This window comes from Hoplias malabaricus, chromosome X1 (assembly GCF_029633855.1).
Source record: "Hoplias malabaricus isolate fHopMal1 chromosome X1, fHopMal1.hap1, whole genome shotgun sequence".
NCBI lineage: Eukaryota > Metazoa > Chordata > Actinopteri > Characiformes > Erythrinidae > Hoplias > Hoplias malabaricus.
Window position 1 is genome coordinate 18,956,964 of NC_089818.1, and position 24,383 is coordinate 18,981,346.

General features: G+C 39.6%; 1 protein-coding gene across 3 annotated transcripts; it reads left to right on the forward strand.

The window, feature by feature from the left end:
• Nucleotides 1-6,027: 6,027 nt before the first annotated feature.
• LOC136675386 (tropomyosin alpha-1 chain) lies at nt 6,028-23,604 on the forward strand. 3 transcript variants are annotated; one of them, XM_066651895.1, is made up of 9 exons: nt 6,028-6,339; nt 8,680-8,805; nt 19,944-20,077; nt 20,210-20,327; nt 20,465-20,535; nt 20,610-20,685; nt 20,801-20,863; nt 21,407-21,476; nt 21,942-22,086. In XM_066651895.1, the coding sequence occupies exons 1-9, from the start codon at nt 6,226-6,228 to the stop codon at nt 22,022-22,024; spliced, it is 855 nt and encodes a 284-aa protein (XP_066507992.1). In that variant the 5' UTR covers nt 6,028-6,225; the 3' UTR covers nt 22,025-22,086. The 3 variants fall into 3 exon arrangements, with proteins under 3 accessions (XP_066507992.1, XP_066507990.1, XP_066507991.1); XM_066651893.1 differs by lacking the exon at nt 21,942-22,086 and adding an exon at nt 23,029-23,604 and having other exon boundaries at nt 6,031-6,339; XM_066651894.1 differs by lacking the exons at nt 6,028-6,339; nt 8,680-8,805; nt 21,942-22,086 and adding exons at nt 13,021-13,485; nt 23,029-23,597.
• The last annotated feature ends 779 nt before the right edge of the window (nt 23,605-24,383 follow it).

Sequence of the window (24,383 nt, forward strand, 5' to 3'; positions counted from 1 at the left end):
GAAACAGCCAAAAAAATACCATGTTAAAATAAAATAGGAAGTGGTATAAACCCCCCAGGCTTTAGGATGTGTGGCAGTGGAACCAAATTCGTCATACATTTGGGATGAGCTGGGGACGGAGATTGTGATCCATAACTAATAATCATCACCATTATAAATCACTAATGTTCCCCCTGGCGGAATGCCATTAAATCCTCACAGAAATTATCCAGCTGTCTAAGATCTTCTTGGAAATGTAACGATAATAAAAACAAAGCATTTATTTCAGAAGAAATGCTGGTTGTGCAAGTGTCCACAAACCTCGGGTCGTGTAGTACAGGCTGAGATTTTGGAGGTATTGCATATATCAGACATCTGGTTCTTATCAGCACTGCTGTGAAGAATTCTGGCTCTAAGATCCTTTATATCAAAGCGCTCAGAATGACTTTATTTGTATGTCAACATTTGATTATTGTATCTAAAAATTAGAATTTTTTTGAAAATAGTTTGAATTCTCCTTAAAAAGAGGACTGTTTTTCACCGTGTCGGGGTTCCACTTTATATGCTGTGGTCTGTTCTCAGGACCTATGAGTTGCTCTTTACTCTGCTTATCCTTACTCTGCACAGTATTCCCAGGATGATTGGACACTTTTTAGGGAATTTTGGCCTTAAAAGGAAACAAGGAATAGGGCAGCACTTCCTGTGGGAGGTCTTTCTCTCCCTTCTCTACCCTCTCTCCTTTACAGCAATGATTTCTTTACATTCTCTCTCTCTCTCTCTCTCTCTCTCTCTCTTTCTGTTTGTACCCTCATTCATTCTTTCCCTCCTTTCCCTTTCTTGATTCTGTTCCCCTTTCTGCATTTTACAGTTATTTCCCACACTCTCTTGCAGGGAAGGTGTCGTCTAATGAACAAATCTGTGGGTCAATGGGAACTGCTACTCTTAATCTATCACATCAGACAGCTACCAATGATGATGTAATGTAGCCTAAGATCAGGTCTGTGCCTAGAACTGTCTGGATTTAACGAATACTTGTCAGCCAAGACATGCTTAGTGATCTGAAGAGGTTTCTTAATTTTGCACTGGAGCTTTATGGTTAATGCAGCTAAAAGCATTTAGCTAGGGTGACCAGACGTCCTCTTTTACCCAGATTTAACGTCCGGGATTTTGTTTTTCTAGAGTTTACATAGAATTAAGAGGAGCGTTTCGTTCACAAATTAGTCCCGCCCTCCCCTACTCCGATTGGTTCGCTTGAGTGAGAAGGGGGCGTGGTGAAGTAGCCTAAAATCTTCTGATTGGACGGTCTGACTGTAGAGCTACCGTTATTGGTCGATAACCTTCTCTGTAAACATTTAATTGGTCAGTCTGCACGTCAGTGGTCCTTGTTTACGTCAGGCAAAGCTCATGTACCTACCCTCATCTCGAGCAGCTATGGAACGTAAATGTAAGTTCTCGCGAGAGCTCATCCGAGACGTGTCCTCTTTCACCATCTCAGATCTGGTCACCCAAATTTAGCATACCACCTTAATTTGTGAATTTATCTTAATGATACTTGATTATGTGGTTTCTGACACTGTCTCATACATACACACCTCTGCAGTTTAATTCTGTATTCATATCCAGGTCAGGTTAAAGCACACTGTATGAGAAAACAGAAATAGTGTTTAGAAATCATATTAAATCAGGTTTATTGTCACGTCATATATAGCACAAGTGTAAGGGGAGTGAAAAAAAAACTCCATCACACATTGTATAAAACAAAATTGTTTTGTGTCGAATGTCATTTGATTCTCTGACTTATTAAGTCATTTGAGCAGTCAAAATATGAATAATGCTACATCAATGCTACAAGCTAAGCTAACACACACTGAAGTGGCACTACTCTTACACTGTGGACTGTTGTTACTGTTGTCAAAGCAACTTAGATATCACACTGGATAAAGTTGCTTTTGTGTTTGGTATCATGGCAAGTTTTATGATGTCATAGTGCAATGTGCAATAGCGTTGACCTTATTGACCTGGCATAAATCTGTTTTAGGGACATGCAGTGGAAAATGTCAACACGACAAAACATATCAAACATATATTGTCTATAAGAATTCATTTTGGGTAATGCAAATATTGTCAAAATGGTTTTGGCCAATACCCCTTTTTATGCATGTCACTTTTTAATGAAGTCTGAGGACGCATTATTATTCAATTTAATACTGGTATGTTTTAAGTGTATTTGTCTTGCTAAGATTTAATTGAAGCCAAAGAGTTCTGTGTCTTCCTCTTGTTACTGATGCATCTCTTGGGTCATCTGATACGTTTGGGTCTGATCCATCAAATACATCCCATAAAAAAAAAAAAACAGAATAAACAAATATCAGCTGCTCTCTGACTTATGGAGTATATTTCTAAACAAGGAAGAACTTGTTTGTAGTTGGAACCATTAGCTGACCTCAAGATATAAACTGTATTCCAAAGTTAGTTTTATGGACATTTTATTACTAAACACATGTTTGTCTTTATTAATGTTTATGTGCAAGGACCTAGCATAGTTGCTACATTAGCTCCTGTGGAAGAGAACTGGATTCCCTAATTGTTGGATTATCTTTAAAAACTAATTTCAAACCCATGAACTGCATGTTTGTAAGAACACCCCTTCATAAATGCTTATTCATTAATTAATTAATTCATTATCTGTAACCTTTATCCAGTTCAGGGTCCAGAGCCTACCTGGAATCATTGGGCGCAAGGCGGGAATACACCCTGGAGGGCGCGCCAGTCCTTCACAGGGCAACACACACACACATTCACACACACACTCACACCTATGGTCACTTTTGAGTTGCCAATCCACCTACCAACGTGTGTTTTTGGACTGTGGGAGGAAGCCGGAGCACCCGGAGGAAACCCACGCAGACAAAGAGAGAACACACCACACTGCTCACAGACAGTCACCCGGAGGAAACCCACGCAGACACAGGGCACAAGCATTATGCTAATAAATTTATGCTGTTTCTGATTCGCTTACATTCTCTCTTTGCATAAACATCTACAGAAACCAGGTTCAATCATAAAATAATTGTTGGAATATTCCAACAGTTATTTATTCATTCATAGAATTCTATAACCACTTCCTCTTGATCAGGGTCATGGTGGGTTAGGAGCCTATAATTGGGTGTAAGCATGAACACACCCTGGAGAGGGCACTAGCTCTCTCACACAGGCTTCACACTTACCCAGACACTCTATGTTGACAGCGTTACACAGCCACTCCACTAACAACAACCTATTCAGACATGGGCAGAACACAACAAACTCCTAACAGACAGTGTAAGGCAAGGATCAAACCCAGGGCCCTGAGACCCTGGAGCAATGCAGCAGCGAATGACCAGGCACTGCACAAATTTGCTATATTAAAAGGTTCTTTATGGAAGCAAGACTTTTTACAGGGCATCGATCTAAACATTTTAGACTTCTTTTCAGTTGTTTGTGGTCCAGGGCCATAAGCATCCCATGTCCTGGTAACTGAATCTGGATGAAGCTCACACAACTACAACTTGATAAGCATGTGCTGAGATGTTTTCGGGAATGAAAGGCCATGATAACACTGGTTGCATTTAGGGATTTTCATACAGTATAATAACAGCTGTGTACCACAATGGATACTTAGCTGGGAATAGGATTTTTGAAAGATGTAGAAGCTTATAACATCTCATTCATTTTTATTATGGGCCCTATTTTAGGAGCTAGCAGCTGCTGAGCTGTGGACCAGGCAAAAACCCCTGATAACAGTCCCTCCAAATCCCTGACTGTTCAACAGCTCCCGAGATTACCCTTAGATTAACCCTTAGAGTTCAAAGTTATTGCAAGCTTTAAATAAAGTGTGGTGTGATTTTATTTCTGTTATTTCTACCTTATAGAACGTTGAATGAAACAGAGAAATTCCATCAGAAGTGCAGAATCTGGGAGGCCATTGGGTACATTGGTCTCAACGTTGACCCTGTCATCAGGAGATCACTGTTTCAGTCGACAGCGACGAGGAGGGTGGGGGGATTCAGCACAAGTGACTTTGCTCTCACTGATGTAGCACATCTGGGCTGTTGCATTCTCCTCCCACATGTTAGCTGTCCAGTGGTGTAGCAATAGTTGCAGTTCAAAAAGATTTGGTGGCTGGCATTACGTCTCAAAGGAAGCATGTGCTTGCCTTTGCCGTTTCAGGTTGCTGGCATTGTGTGTGACTGGAGTGGCACAGTGGTGCAGCAGGTAGTGTCGCAGTCACTCCAGGGGCCTGGAGGTTGTGGGTTTGATTCCCACTCGGGGTGACTGTCTGTGAGGAGTTGGTGTGTTCTCCCTGTGTCCACGTGGGTTTCCTCCGGGTGCTCCGGTTTCCTCCAACCGTCCAAAAACACACATTGGTAGGTGGATTGGCGACTCAAAAGTGTCCATAGGTGTGAGTGTGTGAGTGAATGTGTGTGTGTGTGTTGCCTTGTGAAGGACTGGCGCCCCCTACAGGGTGTATTCCCACCTTGCGCCCAATGTTTCCAGGTAGGCTCTGGACCCACCGTGACCCTGAACTGGATAAGGGTTACAGATAATGAATGAATGAATAAATGAATAGGGAGGATTAGCCAGCTATCAAATGGAGTTCACAATGATTAATAACTGGGGATAACAACTGCAAATTCTAAATATATTGAGACCACTATTTATTTATTTAATGTCTTTGGTTCATTTGCAAATTTTCTCATTTTTTGTATGCTTCCGCTTTTTTTGTCGGTGATGGCTCCACATCCTTGCAGACCCTTAGCTGACCTCTCACAGTGGAATGATAAACAGAAACACCTGTGGGTTTTCAGATCTGAAGCAAGCGTGGGGCATGATCTTACCTCTCTCTCCAAAATGGAAGCATTTACGTACTGTTTAACTGATGGGGAATGTTTCTGTGGTCTACCAGACCTTGCATGGCTGTTAGAAGTCTTGATTTTTAAATACCTTTTAGTCATTTCTTTAACACAAGGAAACTCTGTGTCATCTGATAATGTGCAGTAAGTTTATTAACAGGCGCTATTGTGAAAGATCCGGCATCAATAAAGCTTCCAGAATGTGAATGATTAATCACAAATGAACTCTTTGCCTCCGGGACAGAGTGAAGAACAATATGGTAGTGGTTGATGAAAACCTCACATCTCAGACTTTTCCTTGGCATGCTCTGCCTCTTTTTCCATCCGCTCTTAAGTCCCACTGAAGCAGAAACTGGGGGAAAAAATCACCTCTGACCAACCCAGCTATTAACATACATTTATACATTCCTTCATGAATCCACCAGCATGTGAACAACTCAGAATTTGCAGCTATTCACTTATTTCACGGATTTACACCAGTGTTGAAAAGAAACATTGATGTAATTATTTGAAAACAAACTTTGTTGATTCCGAAAAACTGCCCAAGCTTTGATTTCTCATTGTTTGCAATGGTATTAAATCTATTTCAGATAAATGTCTAACTTCACTTTAAATTCACCACAAAAACATACATAAACTTGTAAACAGTTATGGAAGGTAATAACTCAAAATATATGAATTATTAAATGAAATATTCCTTTATTCATTCATCATTTAGAACTGATTCATCTTATCCAGGGTCACAGGGTTCTTAAGCAATGACGGCCAATAGAAAACAGCTAATATATACACAATATATACTCATAATATTATATATTATTTTGTGTAGACACCATAAAACAATAAATAAATCCATAAATTGCATCATATGTGATGTTAATGTGATAATGTCAGTAGTTTATTTATTCAGAAATTGACCCTAAAGTGACCTCACACAACAACAAGAACAAGCACCCTGAAAGGCCTTAGCCTCCAAATATGGAGATTGGTTGTGAGAGAGGTTTTGGATGAGGGCTTGAGCTCTGGGGGCTGCATGTTCGAAGAGTAGTGTAAGTGTGTGTGTGTTTAGAGGGGTATGAACAGGGAGGGGGTGTCGCCAGGGAGCAAGGGCTAATCTCCAGGACCTCAGGTTTAAACCCTCCTCAGCAGCGCTGCTTTCCACTCGGAGTGCTCCCATCTCTCTCTTCTCTCCTCTTCTCCACTGCTTCTCTCTCTCCTTCTCTTTCTCATTCTTCATCTCCCGGTTTCACGGAGGAAAGCCGCTATCCTCTCTCTCTCTCTGCTTGCCATCGAAACACTTTTATAACTCTTGTTCGTTTAGAGTTCGTTTAAAGTCCAATCACAGTTGGTAAAAATGGAGGCAATAAAGAAGAAAATGCAGATGCTGAAGCTGGACAAGGAAAACGCCATCGACCGAGCAGAACAGGCTGAATCAGATAAGAAAGCAGCAGAGGACAAGTGTAAGCTGGTGAGATATGGAGAAGGGGTGGATATGGATGGGGGTGGTGTTTGGAGAGGTGGATGGATGACTGTATGGAGCGATAGATGATAAATGGATGCTAGGATGAATAGGTGAATGTTTGGATGGATGGATGAAGGTTAGAATGGATCAGTATGGATGGATGGATAGCTGATGGATGTATAAGTGAATGTTAGGATGAACTGATGGCTGGCTGAAATAATGAATGATGGTTTGAAGGGTCCTGGTTTGGATGTATTGATGGATGGATGGCTTATTTTTCAATGAATGCACAAATAGATGTTAATGGGTAGATGTTCAGATGGATGGGTAGATGCATGAACAAATGGAAGAACTGATAGATTAACGTTTGGAAGTAAGGTTTTAATGGATGAGCTAATGAAGCACTCTATGATATGGTTTTAGGAATGTAATATTCTTTTTTCCACGTGTGAACACAGGTCTGGTGTCTCAATGAAGCATCTGTGACATGTGTTGGTCAAAATACCACAAGGATCAAACACGACAGCAGCGTCCTCTCCCTGTCTAAATAGCCTTGTTCAGAACAGCCGATTTCAGCATCTGTTGAGAATGCGGGGGCACAAGGATTGTTTTTTGTCTTTTTTTTGTTTTTGTTGTATTTAATCAGTGCTCGTATTTCTCATTGTTCTTTCACAGTGTGTGATTAGGCAGAAACTCCACATCCTCAAATAAATGGGTCAAAATTAAGTTTTTATTTATTTTAATAATTTGTCGCCTTCATTATTAATAATGAGACATGCTGTATAATGTCTGGGACCTCCCCCCAACTCTCTGCTTTGGAGAAACCCAAACATGGCAGACCAAATCTCTGCTGCTGAACCACTCCTAATGAAGAATACCAGTGGAGAAACAGAGCGGCGAGTGTACAGTTCCCAGGAACTTGGCATCGCCAAATCCCACTAGGGAGAGGGCAGGGAGATCACCAGGAATAACCCTAAGATATGTCAAATGCCCACTGGTTCACTGGTGTTACTTACAAGGCTCCAGGGTACCCTTAATAATCCCTTAATAATTCCCATCGAACTTTTTAGAAGTTCTCTCATCCATAATGATGTCACCTCTGTGTACTGCGTGTTAGGACATGTTGTGTTTTGAATGCTGGTATAATGGTCAACCTGCATTACCCTGCACCAACATGAACTGCAAGGACTTCGTGCTGATCCATGCAATTTTTTTCAGCACAGAGTTTCCTTTAATAGCAGCCAAAATAAGGGACAGCAGCCATTTTGTCATCATTTTAAGATGAGCCCCGCTTCCAAATGTAATTCTCCATTAATGATTTGAGAACTCTGATGCTGAGGTTGGAGCTGGTGGGTGTGATGGAATGAGTGTGAAGAGAGGAATCTGAGTGTCTGGAGAAAAACAGATACCATATGACTTACCAGCTCATATCTAAAATTCCATCTGATCTCCATTAGGTCAGATAGGAGGGTACCGCCATTCCATGGTGACCATCTGGAGATTAATTACTCTGATGACTTCCAGTTGTCTCTGACTCCTGTACCAGAATTAGGTAGTGCTGGTCGGGCTGGGATTAAATGTGCCTCTACAGAGAACCGAGCATAACACAGCAAACGGCGTCATGTTGATGAGCAGGGTGTTGATATTTTGGACCTGTGAGGTTTGGGGCTTGGGGATTGAGGCAGGCAACAGTGTGACTGGGCACTATAAATACATCTATCTGTCCTCACCTGAACATCTTGCCCCTGAACCCTTTGGAAAGGGCAGGGTACATTTCTGTCTAAGATTTTTGATGTTAAGGTTTAAATCAGTCAGACAGACTTCAGTGCATTGACATTTGGCACATTCAGAGACTGGGAGTCCAAGGGAGCACAATTGGTCTTGCCCTTTCAGGGTAGATAGGCTGGCCCCTCCTCTCTTCTCATCACTCAACACAATGCTAGCCAGCATGTGCATCTGTTATAGCTGATATATCAGATCTGGGCAGTTTGCATTCCCCTCCAAGAGTACTGAGCTCTCTATTAGTGCTGTTTTAGAAAAGAAGTTATGGCTAGCTTCAAATGTGCTTTATTACAACTGTGTGATTGGAGAAGTGTTAGCTAATAGGTGGAATTAGCCCTGCTTAAATTGGGGAGAATACTGGGTACATTTTTTTATTATTATTGAGGAGTAATATCAAGTGTGAAACACAAACACAGTGGTGACAACAAAATGTCACCTACAAAGTCATAACCTGGGTATAATAAAAAATAAAAAACAACAACACTCTTTAAAATCTGTAATGTTGTTGTACAAACCTGACATTCGTATGTGTGTGTGACTGTATTGTTGTTGTGTTGTGGTCAGTTAGAGGACGAGCTGCTAGCGCTTCAGAAGAAGCTGAAGTCAACTGAGGACGAACTGGACAAATACTCAGAGGCCCTCAAAGATGCCCAGGAGAAGCTGGAACTGTCTGAAAAGAAGGCCACAGATGTGAGTATCAGAACATTATACAGGAAGTCATTATGGCCGGTATGAGATACTGTATCTTTATCAATATAAAGATGAGTATGACAGTGATAGTTATGATGAAGATAATGATAATGATGATGATGGTGGTAGTGAAAAAGATAACGTGTGTATAATAATGTATGAAACATATGGCAAGTTGTAAATGTATGTATGGGATGGAAGGAAAGAAATCTGTTCACAAACTATATATTACATTTTCCTATTCTGTTCATGTTTTTTTTGTCCCAAATATTCCTTAGCTAAGGAAATGGCACCAGAACACGTCTATTGTTTCCTTGTTTGCTACATGCAACATAAGCTGCTGAGCTTTTAAACTTCAGAATGGTTATAAATCCTTCTGAGGTTATGCAGACAGCTCTTCTGCAGAAAAACTGTGGTTTTTAACAGTGAGATGCACCTTTGAGGCCTGCAGAGAGATAAATTACAGACTGTGAGCAGACACAGTTGACTGCCAGCACATGACTCAAGGGGACAGTTATAAAAGAAAACAGTCTGGACATGACGTCCACTGCAGTTAGTGTCATTCATTCAGAGCAGAGTTTGAATAGAGTTTGTTTGTTCAATTCAAGCTCAAAATCACTGGTAAGGATTTGTTGAGCCTTAATTTGTGCCATTAAACAACTATGATAATGTAAAGGGGTTATTTGTATTTGCATAATAATGCACATATATTTTTTAGATTATATACCTGATGAGTATTAAACATGTATAAGAAAGTATATGTAATAACTTTTGTCAGGTTTGTCATGTGTTTAACACATATACAAGTGTGAATATTGGTAGCTTATATATAAATGTTGAACATTTTCTTTAATAAAACAATCATTTTTACTAAAACTATACCAAGCACACAACTGACTTCGACTGGAATCAGTACCAGAAGGTCTATTACTTGTATTAATTATTTTAAGAAATGGTTTCCTTTTGGTTCACTGGGATATGCCACCCCCCCCCACACACACACAGAGGGACAGACCCCAGTGGGTCATGCAGTGGCCCAGGAATGGTTGGAATGTGTCTAAAGCAAACAGTGAAATCTCCCCTCCAGAGTGTAATGAAGCCTTTCCGCTGGGGGGAGAAAGCACATTCACACACACATTCCTGTTTTCCCGCAGCTCCCATAACCAACCACACACACACACACACACACACGTTCAAACCCATACACCTTCTAAAGAAAAATAGCATATTAGAAGCAAAATTCCATATTTTTACAAGCATTAATCCACACCAAGTCTCAATTATTGGTTCAATTATAGATGCTATTTTAACTTCAAAATGGCTGCTGCTACATCATTCATTCAATCATTCATTCATTGTCTGTAACCTCTACCCAGAATCACTGGGAACAAGGCAGGAACACACCGTAGACATGGCGCCAGTCCCTCTCAGCTACTGCTACTTTTTAGATGTTAGGTGATTTTAGCATATGTTAATTGCTAATAATCTTTTTTAGCTAAATTCACCTCAACTTCGGTGCAACCAAGGAAACAAACTTCATACACTAAACATTTTTCCATTGACTGGCTGAATTTAGTTTGAAGGGAAAATTCAGTACTGAAGGAGTACCTCGGTAAATATTTTTTTGTGAAGTAGAAACCGTAACTCATTCAAGCCACTGCCAAAAGTGGATCATAGAGTGGCTTAGTAACCACTTAAATGCAATTCACCCTTGTCTAAACAAGAAGACAGAGGGAATTCACCGGGCATCCCAAAGTAAACAGAGCTGGGACTTGATAATAAAGGGGAGTTGTGGGTCACGGCACCATGACCATGAGTTATGTCAGCCACTGAGGCCTATTAACATTCCATTAGTTTAGAAGTACAACTGCCAGGAGGGTATACATGTTCACAGTGCAGCAGTGATTGCTGATACTAGCAGGCTAAGTGGTGAGCGAAATCCCACTGCCAGCTTTCAGCCAGGTCATTTGTCAAGGTGACGGCTCCAAAGCCACCTTTGTTTCACAGAGTGCACTTCACTTTGTGCACTTCAGTCCTGCAATCTTGCAAAGCCCTGGTGGGCATTCACTGCACATTAAAAGGTTCCTGGGTAACAGTCTTTTTAAACAGCTCTCTTTATTGAATCATGTGAATCCATTCAAACGTTCGCATGCAATTGATTCAAAAGAATTTTTTCCATCCAGAAATAATGCTGCCTTTGAGTCTTCTAAGTTCTAAGGTAGTAATTATGACATGATATGAGTTCCAGTGGTTTTAGGTCAGGAAAAAAGAATGCCATGAAGAAACCTATTTGGTTTTTATTTTAGGTTTGTAAGTTTATATGCCTTACTGAAAGAAAATGAAGTGAATAGTACCCTCATTGGATGAGTAATATTTTTTATCCCGTTAGAATCACATATAGACTATTATGATTTTTGCATATTGTTTTGACTAGCTTTGTTGCTAATAAACATTAACATAGTCACATATATAGGGGATTGCAATTCGTGACATAGTCGCATATTTTCGACATTTTATGCGGCAATATCACAATCATAAGTGAATGGGTAATTACCAAACAAACCGTCATATCAGTGCCTCGTGTTATGCGACAGTAACACGACAACTCTTCCCCATTAAGGCGTCATTACCATCCGTTAATAGCACCGTCTTAGTTTTATTTACAGAAAATATAACCTTACTAGTTCATTCATTATCTGTAACCACTTATCCAATTCAGGGTCACGGTGGGTCCAGAGCCTACCTGGAATCATTGGGCACAAGGCAGGGATACACCCTGGAGGGGGCGCCAGTCCTTCACAGAGCCACACACACAGACATTCACTCACACACGAACACTTTTGAACACATACCAATGTGTGTTTTTGGACTGTGGGAGGAAACCCCACGCAGACACGGGGAGAACACACCAACTCCTCACAGACAGTCACCCGGAGCGGGAATCGAACCCACAACCTCCAGGCCCCTGGAGCTGTGTGACTGCGACACTACCTGCTGCACCACCGTGCTGCCCTTACTAGTTCATTATTTGCTAAAATATCAAAGCAAATAATGGCTACAGAAATGTCCTTTTCAGTATTAACCTTTCGTGAAAGAAATGTTCTCGTTAGAGTTAAAGCTAATGTAGGACACCATTAATAAGCATTGCTTAGGGGAAATATAATAAAATACTTTATGCCTTTGTTGGAATAAGAACCTATGATCTGTAATGACGCCTGTAAAGAGGAAGAGTTTTTGTGTTACTGTCACATAGTGTTTCTATGGTAATTACCCATTCACTTATGATTGTGATATTGTCGCATAAAATGTCAAAACTATGTCTCCTATATATGTGACTATATCACGAATAGGTGTGAGACCAGGTTGTAACATAAGTGGTGCACAAAATACATACAAGCTTAAAATGTATACTTAATGCAAACATATTTGTGTTATTTTTTCATAATTCTCATAAAATGATTCAAAAATTTAATTTACACTTTAAATGTAAATATAATGTGTATTCGCGTTAAAATAAAAAAAATATTTTCTTTTTTTTCACGGGAGTTGTAAGACTATCACTTACACAAGCAGTCAAAATTCAACCAAATTTCTTTTTAAATAAATCTCCAGAATTTTTATAAATCTGCAAAAATGGATGCAGCACTTTATTGGGGTAGGACAGGTGGTGGGTCAGTGTAAAGAGTCTATGTCAAATTATGACTTATGGTGGCCTTAAAACAAATTAATTTTAGAGTTTTGGGGCACTCTCATCCTCTTGACTGTTTGGTGTTTTTGTACCATTTTTAGCAGTCTTAAATAAGTTTTTGCAAAATCACAGCCTGTGTCTAAAAATGTATTTTCTTTAAAAGTCTTCTAGTGGTCAGCATTACTTTAAACTACAACTTTAATTATATTAATGGTCAAACCCTTATGATCTTTTCCAGCTCTCTGATTCCCAGTATTATAGTTTGATTTTAAGATCAAATTTTATCAAAAGTGTTTTAGTTCTGTTCTATTCGTATGAATAATCGTAAATAAAACATCGTACTCCAGCATTTTGTGAATTACTCCTATTCAAAACATATCCATCATTAAATCAGACGTTCGATTCATTTAAAACCAAGAGTCGGTTCATTAAGTCGACTCCCTCGCTCATTGCCTACAGCTGTGAATCATTTATGGGGGGATACTACCCCCTCCTGCGGGCGGGATGTCTCCAGAAATGAGCTTCTTCCCAGGATTGGAGGATTTTTAGTAACTTTTCCTCAATCCTATTTCCCCCCCTTTTCCCTCAGGCTTCCTCATTCCTTCCATTTCAGACTGAATGGGAGTGGGACAGTGAACTCTGACGGGGACGCGTGAAGAACAGTCGAAACAAAGTCCGTTAAATCACAGAGTTTTGAGTTTAACGGTTGGTGAGGATTCTGAGGGGTTTTGTCCAGTTTTGACAAAGGTTAGTCGTGAAAGTTTCGGGGGTTGTCCGGTTTGAGGAGCTGGTGCTCAAAGGAGGGTTTTAAAAAAAAACGTTATTCTTTTAAAGAGGGTTTGTTGTGCGGATATCTCGGTGTAATGTCGGTAAACTCGTTAGACTCGGTGAAGAGAAAGATCCAGGCGCTGCAGCAGCAGGCAGACGATGCCGAGGACAGAGCTCAGCTGCTGCAGAGAGAGCTGGACGATGAGAGGGACCTCCGGGAAAAAGTGAGTGAAACTTAACTCTGCTGCAGTTTCTCTTTTCTTTCACCCTTCCGTGGAAATGCTCAGCTTGTTTTACGAGGATGAACTTGCCTTCCTATTCCTATTTATTTCCAGCTCCACCTTAAGTCACTACAGGAGAATATGGTAAAGGCCTGTTAAGAGTCGCCTAAATGCATAGTCTACTCAGGTAAAACCTCCCTGAGTGAAATAACGGCACAAATACATGTATTGCTATCGTTAAATTAAAGATTCAGGTAAAAGTTATCTTACTTGGTTAAAATATTCATGTTAATAGGTCACAATCATGTTATTTGTTGTGCAGAATCACCAGTGAATCCCCACAGGTCTGAAGTGTAAGTTGAATCTGTAGAATGGATGTGTTTTTAAATTGTGTTTTATGCCCAATCCTTTAAAGATTAACTAGAATTAATTAATATCTCAAGTAACAAGTAGTGTATTTTAAGCTATTTTATGTAATATCAGACTGCACTATAAACGTTTCCGAAATCCGGTTCCATTCACCACTACTGTGAGCAGTTCTTAAAAGCATTTCACGTACACACACACACACACACACAGGCACGGTGGCGCAGTCACACATCTCCAGGGACCTGGAGGTTGTGGGTTCGATTCCTGCTCCAGGTGACTGTCTGTGAGGAGTTGGTGTGTTCTCCCAGTATCCGCGTGGGTTTCCTCCGGGTGCTCCGGTTTCCTCCCACAGTCCAAAAACACACGTTGGTAGGTGGATTGGCGACTCAAAAGTGTTCATAGGTGTGAGTGTGTGTGTGTGTGTTGCCCTGTGAAGGACTGGCACCCCCTCCAGGGTGTATTCCCGCCTTGCGCTCAATGATTCCAGGTAGGCTCTGGACCCACCGCGACCCTGAACTGGATAAGGGTTACAGATAATGAATGAATGAATGAAAAGTAAGGGACAATTAACTTGATTCATGAAAATTTAATTTCAGCATTGATTTTTACAATAGGTTTTTTGCACTGAAATCACATTCTTAGCTCTCTGACAAAACTATACACACTGTTTAAGTCTGTTCTGCATGGACACACATTTTAGATCTGAATCCAGACTTAATGAGTGTGGACTTGCTACCCAATGTGGCACTGAGCTCTGTGAGATGTAGTGAAGAGGTGGTGTGTGTTTATGCGTATGAGACGTCTCCTCAGGAGGCTGAGTGGAGAAAAAAGGAACCAATTTCCTGTGTGGAAAATCTCACAGAATCTTCCACCTGTTCCCTCCTCAAAGCTGCTGCCTTCTTAGACCTTTTTCTTTTCCACTGGAGGGAAAATCTGAGTTGAGTTGACACGTGGGAGTGGATTTTAACAAAATTCCTTGCAATACAACAATGTTTATTCTCAATTATAGGAATTTGACTTAATATCCTGTTCTGAACGTTCTGAAAATCATCAGTGTTTTTCCGTGTGCCACAGTTTTGGGGGTTTTATGTATTAACTTTTAATAATGTTACAGTTTGATGGAAAACTGTATGATTTTCAAAACCAGAGGGTGATCAAAAGTGAGCTATCAAGTTATTATATTATAAAAGTAGTTTATACACATATATTCAGATGTATGCTTTCTGCTCCCAGCACAGCTGTCTTGGTGCAAATTGTTGTCACAGCAGGGGATCCTCACCTCTCCCTTTTCACACCTCATTGCTCCCTAGTAGCTCAACAGTCACTGATTACAGCATAAAGTATTGCCATATTACCAATTACTAGGCCTTGCTGAATCTGTGTTATGTTTGACATGTGTAGTACACGAGTGGGATAAAAGTCATTTATTTGCCTACGTTTGTAAAGCTGTGAATCATTCATTCAAGTTAAACAGATCTACTTGCATTAGAATAGAATTAGAATAGATGTATTATGTACATTAGAATTTACGTGCATCTGAAAGGGCTGATAAACCAAGCAATTTTTTCAACAGAAATAGACCACTAATGCAGCCACTACAGCAGCCCCCTTCCTGGAAACGGTGTCCACGGGAAGTATGGGATGTGACGTCTTCTACACACTACTTTTTTCACTTCCTGCCATTTGTACCACTAAACACTTTGCAGTTTCACTCTGTTTGCATTTGAACAACAACCAACCTCGTCTTTTGTATGATGATAAGCAATAATAGATAATACCATAGCAACATAACAATATAACGGCCCACAGATTACATAAGTGTGCAAATATAAGCTTTAATAACCTGACTTTGTTGCCTTTAAATTTGCAGGCCACAGGGAGTATCTTATCAGCCATAATGATTTTGACTTTCATTTCCTCATAATCACTGGAAACATTGGATTGTTTTGGTCTTTGCGGAAGAGACAACACACAGTTTGTTTGTGCTTTGAATGTATCCCTAATGAGAACATTTCCATGTGTGGGGTTTTTTTTTTCTTTTCTCCCCCCCCCCCCCTCTCTCTTCATTCAGGTGCATTACTCTATGACTCATGGGTTTAAAATTAGTTGTTTATATCATGGCTCCACTAGTGTGGAATGGGCTGCTTCAGGAATCTGATTTTATATACCCTGATCATCCACAGATTAAACCCACCTGCTTAATATTTAGTCGTCCCCCTCATGGAGCCAAAACAACTCTTGTTAAGGCATGGACTCCAAGACCTCTGAAGGTGTCTGAGGTATCTGGCACCAAGATATCAGTAGCAGATGTTGTAAGTCCTGAATTTGCAAGGCTGGGCCTCCATCCATCTGACTTGTTTTTCAAGCACATCCTATAAATGCTTGATTAGATTGAGATCTGAGGCTCAAACAATGATTCAACAAATTATTCCTCAGATCACTCCTGAATAGTTTTTGCAGGGTGCCACACAGGACACATCCTGCTGAAAGAGGCACTGGCATAAAGGAACGTTGATGTTATGAGGTGTATTTCATCTGCCATATGCAGAAATGTCATACACTCTACTGACTGACTCTTCACACCCAGCCTAATCTATCCCACCCCTTGATAGTTGTTGTTCAATGCTGTCACCTCACCTGTCAGTGGTATTATTTAAGTGGCTGATCTTTTTGCTAGTGTGGTAAACCAAAAGATGATGGTTTAAGTTTCCATGTATTTTTCAGTATCAGCAGAAGTGCCTCCAATAAAGCACAGATAGCATAGTGAGTAAGTGGTGTTGTAAGGTACAGCAGGTAATAAACATTACATTTTCTCTTGCTATGAGACTTAAGTCTTGAGTTTCTACTACATGAGCTTAACATTCATCTGACATCTGTTATATTTGAGCACGTATTAGGTTTAATTTCGGGAACATTCTGTGTAACTAAAGCTATTAGTCTTTCACGTTTGTCTGTGTACAGTTACACTGGAATATCTTGTTTACTTTTTATTTATTGATTGATTCATTTATTCATTGTCTGTAACCACTTATTCAGTTCAGGGTCCAGGTGGGTCCTGAGCCTACCCGGAAATACTGAGCGCAAGGCAGGAACACACCCTGTAGGGGGCACCAGTCACATTCACTCACACCTGTGGACACTTTTGAGTCACCAATCCACCTACTAATGTGTGGGGGTTTTTTTGACTGTGGGAGGAAACCCACACGGACACAGAGAGGACACTGTTTACTTTTTAGCTCTTTAAAAATGGTCTCTAACTTGTTTGGTGTTGGCACTAATTTGGAAGTACAGACAGAGCAAAGAGAAATCAACCAACATGACCTTGAGGAAAAAGCAAACAGTCGTTTCTGTGATCATACCAGACTGTTGTTGACTTAGTGGGTGGTGCTAGACTGGTTATATATTGTATTTTACCTACCTCTGACACATTCCCATTGACTACACATGTTCATACTTAAGAAATGATTAGATGAATGAAGTTTGTCTGCTGCTTAAAATATATTCTAGACACAATCTAAACCCAAACCTCCATTTTTATGTTGGGAATGTATTTTATTTCCAAGTCTAAGCAGTCTATTGTTCAAAAATGTGTATTAGGAACTTTTTTATTTTGGTTGAGACTATGGCACACATGGGAAAGCTATCAGTAAAACTCCATAAATACAGTTCTAAACCAATTCTTATAAAGGCCCATTCATTCATTTATTATCTGTAACCCTTATCCAGTTCATGGTTGCGCTGGTTCCAGAGCCTGGAGGGGGCGCCAGTCCTTCACAGGGCATCACACACTAGCACATTCACTCACACACTCACTATAAAGGCCCAGATGGTCATAATTATTGCCCCAACCAAATTCACAACACATTGTGGATACAGGAAAAATAGGGACAATAAATAAACTATATATACATGTTTAAATTAACACACACTATGACACTACTGAATGCGGTTTTTATTCCTGATTAAGCACAGGCAAGTGATTTGAGATGAATCAGCTTTTCTTGTTCATCTAACACCTAAGTTATTTTGATCATACCGCGGCAGGCCTGTCTTTGACCATGCACAGTATTGTTTTGCAGGTGAGTTGCAGTGTACTACTATCATAATATATTGTAATACAATGGCTGAACTAGTAGTTTTCTTTCAAATTAATTGTGCTGCTGTATAGCCTCACTTACTTCCTTACTAATCTTTCAATTTCAAAACTCTATTCCATGTGGGAGATGATTTCATGCTATAGAATAGTCTTGTGTTCCTTTACCGCCTTATATGGCTTCAGGCCTGTTCGAATGAAGAGTTCAGTGTGGGAGGAAAGGGGTGTGGCGAGGACACAACTTTTAGATACCCATAGTCAGGCTTTGTGGTGACCACACAAAGCCTGTAAGAGGATGTAGAACAAACAACTATCTACACTACAAGGAGAAACCTCAAGGCTCACTCTATGTTTTGAATTTCTCATTGTTCTCCTGTTTAGTTGCAGCTGTAGGTTACTGCAGGACTGAGGATATGAAAAGGCCAGCACTCTTCTTGCAATAAAATGCATTTTTATTTTGTAGTCTTTGTTAAATTTGCAACTACATTTTGCCATTATAATTTTTGCTCGGTTTGAGTGAGCTATTTTAAAAATTTAAAAATATTGAGCCTATATTTTTCCATATATTAACATTATCAATGAAGGTCTCTTAGAATTATTTTTATGGTACTGAGTCTATCAAAATACTTCTGTACCACAAGGTATCAAAAATGACATGGAGACAGGAAGAGGATGTTGGCCACTTCGGACAAAGACGTGGCACTGCTGGCCGACTGATTCACTGTCTCTGTGAAACGGAGCAACCCACATATTGGAAATATTCATTAAAAATAGATCTGACCCACTTCTAGCAAGGGATTGCTGTGGCAAAGTAGGTGGGAGCCAAAGTTGGCCCACAAAATGACTTTGGCTGATTTGGTGTTTGTGCCCCTCGTGTGCCAAGTGGGAGTTCCATCCCCGTTCCATGATGTGGGATGTGAGCCAGACCATGAGCAGAAATATTATTATGTTTTCGATGTGAGCTCAAGTACAAACTAAGTGAAGAAACCTGGAAGGACTTTGTGTATAGAATATTCAGATTGATGAAAGCTATTGAATTGTATGTTGGGGATTGGAGCACTGGTCTGCTACATGATATGGGAGATTTATGTATCTGGACTTAAGTATATACCAGTTGACTGTAAGAAGTTGTAGTATAAATTAAAGTGGTGGGTAACGGTATTAGTGTCCAGTGGAAAATTTGGAGACTTTAGAAAGGGCTATGAATTACCCCAGAGGAATTTTAATGAGGAAAAATTTTCATCTGGCTCTGGTATCCTATTGTGGGAGAAAAACTATATTTTGTTCTGACACACGTAGACTATCTTTATTTGGGATAGATCTGCCATACACGTGTGTGTGTGTGTATACATAAATACAGACACACACAGACCTGTCATTCATTGGCTAGATGTAATGTTTCAATGTAAACATACATTTCAATTGAAAAACATTGCCTAATAAATACTTAAGTGAGTTTTTTATTTTTTATTTAATTTTTTTGTGCAAGACTCAAATATAAATCATGAGTTTATGTTGTAATATCTTGAAAATAGCAAGACATTAAAAACACATTACTATCCAAAAGAGTATTACTGGTCTCTGTCTCCCTCTGGGATGACCTTCCATCTCCTGTTACTCAATATAGTGCTTAGGAAATCTGACAAAATCCAGGGTCCAGTTATGTGGAAAACTGAAAAAATGCAGGAACACATCACATGTCTCAGTGGATGCCTTCACCCTCCCAGTTTGGTAGATAGGGGATCTCCTAGCTAGGAGTTTACTGACTACAGTGAGAAGGTAAAATGACACATTTATGAATATTTGAAGTGGCATAGCCAAAGACTGACCTGCAGTATTTTTATTAAAATAATATACGTTTGCTGGATCACAGGAATGCCTTATGACCTACAGGGTTATCTGTGATCAGTCAGAGCACAGCTCATAGCACAGCAGAAGTGTGTTAATTCAAAGGTGAGTACCACCTTTATATTGACAAATTGTGTGTGTGTGTGTGTAGGCTGAAGGTGAGGTGGCTGCTCTGAACCGTAGGATTCAGCTGATTGAGGAGGAGTTGGACCGAGCTCAAGAGAGACTGGCAACTGCGCTTCAGAAACTAGAGGAAGCAGAGAAAGCAGCCGATGAAAGTGAGAGGTTAGTATTCAACCACACACTCGATTAAACTAGAAAAGTGTGCCCTGATATTGTGAAATCTACAAAAATGCACCTGCAGCCCATTGGACAATGAAACGGTTTAAGCAAAGTGTGGTGTGTGTTCAAACACAGAGGTATGAAGGTGATTGAGAACCGGGCTATGAAAGATGAAGAGAAGATGGAGATTCAGGAGATGCAACTGAAGGAGGCCAAACACATTGCAGAGGATGCTGATCGTAAATATGAAGAGGTGAGGAGAGCGCACACACTGTTTCAGAATCTCTCGTGTGTCCCTCTGCACTAGCAGGCAGATGAAAAACTGTCAGCAGCTCTGTCATAGCCTCACCATACTCTAAGAAACTAAGTGTAGTGGTGTGTATGTTGCAGGTCGCTCGTAAGCTGGTCATACTGGAAGGGGAACTAGAGAGAGCAGAGGAGAGAGCGGAGATATCTGAGCTGTGAGTGCACGGTTTTCTTCAGTTTCTTCTGAGCTTTCTTCGATTATACTGTAATCCATTTTTTTTTCCTTCAGCAAATGTGGTGATATGGAGGAGGAACTTAAGAATGTAACAAACAACCTGAAGTCCCTTGAAGCCCAGTCAGAGAAGGTAGGCCTAAATTCAATGTGTGTGAATTTATCGGTGTGTATTTATATAGAACAAGCCACGTGGGTGTTTGTGTATGTTCCATCACTTGACCTTTTTGTGCGGTTTCTGTCTGCAGTACTCGGAGAAAGAAGACAAATATGAGGAGGAGATAAAGGTTCTCACTGACAAACTGAAAGAGGTGAGATGCTATAACCTCATAGATTCTAATACGAAGAATTATGAAAAATGTGGATACCACACATCCCTATTAATAGAATTTTAGATGTCATTTTATTTGTATTTTTGTAACTTGTCAACAATTAATCCACAAGTAGATACCCTTTAAGAAAGTCTATTTGAGATGATCACACTCACCTCCAACTACATAATGTATGCATGCAGTAATTAGCATAATTAGGTGTGGTGTGTGTGTGTTATAACAAACATGAGCAATTGGTGTTCTCATCAACGTGTATCATGTTGGTAGCAGTTTGAAAAGATAATTAATGTCTCAGAAGAAGCATTTAGCTTTTGGGGAAAACACAATGGGGAAAACAACACTGGGAACAAAAACGGAGTAAAACCCCCACCCATAAAACAATAAAATAAATAATGTATACCTGATTTTCTTCAGTAAGCTATTGATTCACTGTGCTTTTACTGATTCTCTCGCTCTCTCTCTCTGTGTCTGTCTGTCTGTCTCTCTCTCTCTCTCTCTGTCTCTCATATTTTCTCGTGGCAGGCAGAGACTCGTGCTGAGTTTTCAGAGAGATCTGTAGCCAAACTGGAAAAGACCATTGATGACCTCGAGGGTAAGCCCCATTTAACACCATGACTCCTTCACTCTCCGTGCACTCCTTCCTCAGGAGTGACTGTGGTGTAATTAGTAGCATTTAACACAGGGCAGTGTATCAGCTGGAATTTAACCTTTGTCGTCTTATGTTGTCTCTGCCTGCTGGATGACATTTTATTGTCATGAAGGAGCAGAGATTAAGATCTTAGACCCACCCTAGTGTACAGAAGAAATTCCTACTTAAGAAGCATTAATTGACGTGTCTACACTGTGCACTGCACTACAATGCTGAATTGTGTCTTAGCAGAGGTTAATCCGACATTTTTGCCTTGTTTAGAAGCACACCTTCAGTATATTCCTCACATCCTTACTGTCTTTCGCTGTCCTCTGATCTATCTTCTGTTTCTTCCCTTCCCTTTCCATTTCCTTTCCACCTGCTTCCCTATCTGATGACCCTCCTTTCTGCTGGGATCTCAACCTCCAGATGAACTGTACACTCAGAAGCTGAGGTTCAAAGCGATTAGCGAGGAACTGGATCATGCCCTAAATGACATGACCTCCATGTAGATGCATCTCCTTCACTCTCACTATCTCTTCCGTCATCAGCAGCTTGCTGTGGAAGATCCAAGTGCCTAAAGCCCTCTTTATCTATTTGTTCCATTAAAAAAATATGCATTATAAACAATGCTAGTGCTTTTGAAACATTAAGACACTAGGCTGATGACAGTTCACAAACTGCTCTGCTGTGTTGAATAAACTCTTTGATTTTTCCAACATCGTGCTTCTCTTCTTTCTCTTCTCTGTTTTTAAAGTCTGTATTTCTTTTACATTGTGTTTAGGAAAGATTTTTATTAGATTAGCGCTATCAAATTTAATGCATAAATAAGGTGTTAATGCAATCAATTATAAACATTAATTGTACACATTAATGGTTTAAAACATGCTGCTTTTACTGATTTTTCATCCATTATTAACTGGCCAGCTCCACTGATGCCACACTTGATCTCGTATATCCAGATACCGCTGTGCCATGAATTTATTTATTTTACTGATATAGGTTGAGTTTTGCTCTACTATGTATAGACACACACTGTTTGGGTCGAGAAACCACTGCAGATCTCACTAGAAATAGGTGATGAACATGGAAAAACAACACATTAATTATTTATCTATCCGTCTGTCTGTCTGAGAGGCTCTCAATATATATTTCAAGCCTTAAAACCTTGTGTAACTTCTTCTTAATGCATCCATCAACACAGAAATCAAATCTATTCGATTACATTAGAACCCTTGTGTTTTTGGGTCAGTTTTGTCGAGGGCAGAACAGTAAACAAGGAATTATTTTGCTACTAAATGTGAACGTCTAATATGCAGCTGAATAAAATGTAGATGATATTACTCAGTATCACACAAGTAGAAGTTTAAGTATTTGTAAATATGCAGGTGTTAATTCTTAAATGTGTTTTGCTTTAGTACATGTGACTGTAAGTATTTACCACCCACCTGTGGTGTGATTTTATGTATTAGAAATGACAAACTATTTAAACATTTTTATAAACATTTCTTTGCAGAATCTCTAGGGAACGCAAAACAGGAGAATCTTAATCTGAACCAAGTCCTGGACCAAACTCTTCAGGAGCTTAACAGCTTGTGAATATCACAAAGAGGAGACGTCTTCACAGCAAGCAACATTCCACCCGTGTGTGTGTGGTTAAATCATATTGTACCACTGTATTGTCATGACTTCTATTTTTGTTCCACAACATTCCTCTCATTCCCTCCGTAGTAAAGTATAACTTTGCCAAATGATTTTTTTAATGGATTATGTTCTGAGCTGTAATATGTAAAAATGTTAAGTATCACCACCCGTGTCAAATTGTGTCCATTCAATCTTTCCATATTTTATTTATTTTTTTTAGCCAAAAGAAAATGGCGGCTCTACACACAACTATTAAAAATCACTTAACGTGTTTAAACAAAGGGTTATGCACACTAATATAGAATATACACATTAGATCATGTGTTTTTGTAGTAGTTTATTATGTTCAGGGCATTTTGCTATTGTTTTTTTTTTTTTTTTTTTTTGAAGTCACAACACTACAGTTTTCACATGTGCATGTGGTTTTCTAGATTTCTTTTTTCTTGTATTTTTAGCACATTTTTTTAAACTGCTTTCAAAACTGTTTGTTAAATATGATTTGTTCTTTAACTCATAATAAACTTTTACATATTTGCACAAAGCTGTTGTTACTTAGTGATGTTAAAGGTTTGCACAGTGGTCATATTGCGTGAATTAAATTAATATTTTGGTTGGGTTTCTAATCTGCAAATACCATCAAGAATACATTGATATGTGTAATAGCTTCTGACAAATGACTTTAAACTACGTTTATAAAGTATTTACCAATTGCTGCTTAATGATGAAACTCTGAGTAGAGAAGAGTATTTCAGTGCTCTTGTTAAATTCAAAATTTAAAAGTCATAGGGCACCCTTTTATCTGAAAACACCAGGAAGTAAGGTGTGAGCGGTCCAGAACATGGCTGCCATATTGGATCAAGTGCAGGTTTTTTCAATTGGAAGGTGGTGACCTGAGACTTTTGATTCACTCTGTACAAGTGCCTTATGTGATTGTTCCATTCTATTTTTTGGGAATTTGTAAATGTGCATTTATCTCAGGCGTTTCTTATCTATATCAGACATATAATGCATGTTGTGATCGTGCCCTAGCGCCAGTATATATCTGGTGCTGGAACAATTCCTTTGAGGTTCAGTAAAGCTACCTAGTTATTCATCCATCTATTATCTATCTGTCCATCCCTCCCTCTGTCTACCAGACATTTATGCATCATTTCTGTATACTGCTAATATCCTTTCCTCTGTTCCTCCATCCATTATCTGTAACCGCTTATCCAATTTAGGGTCGCC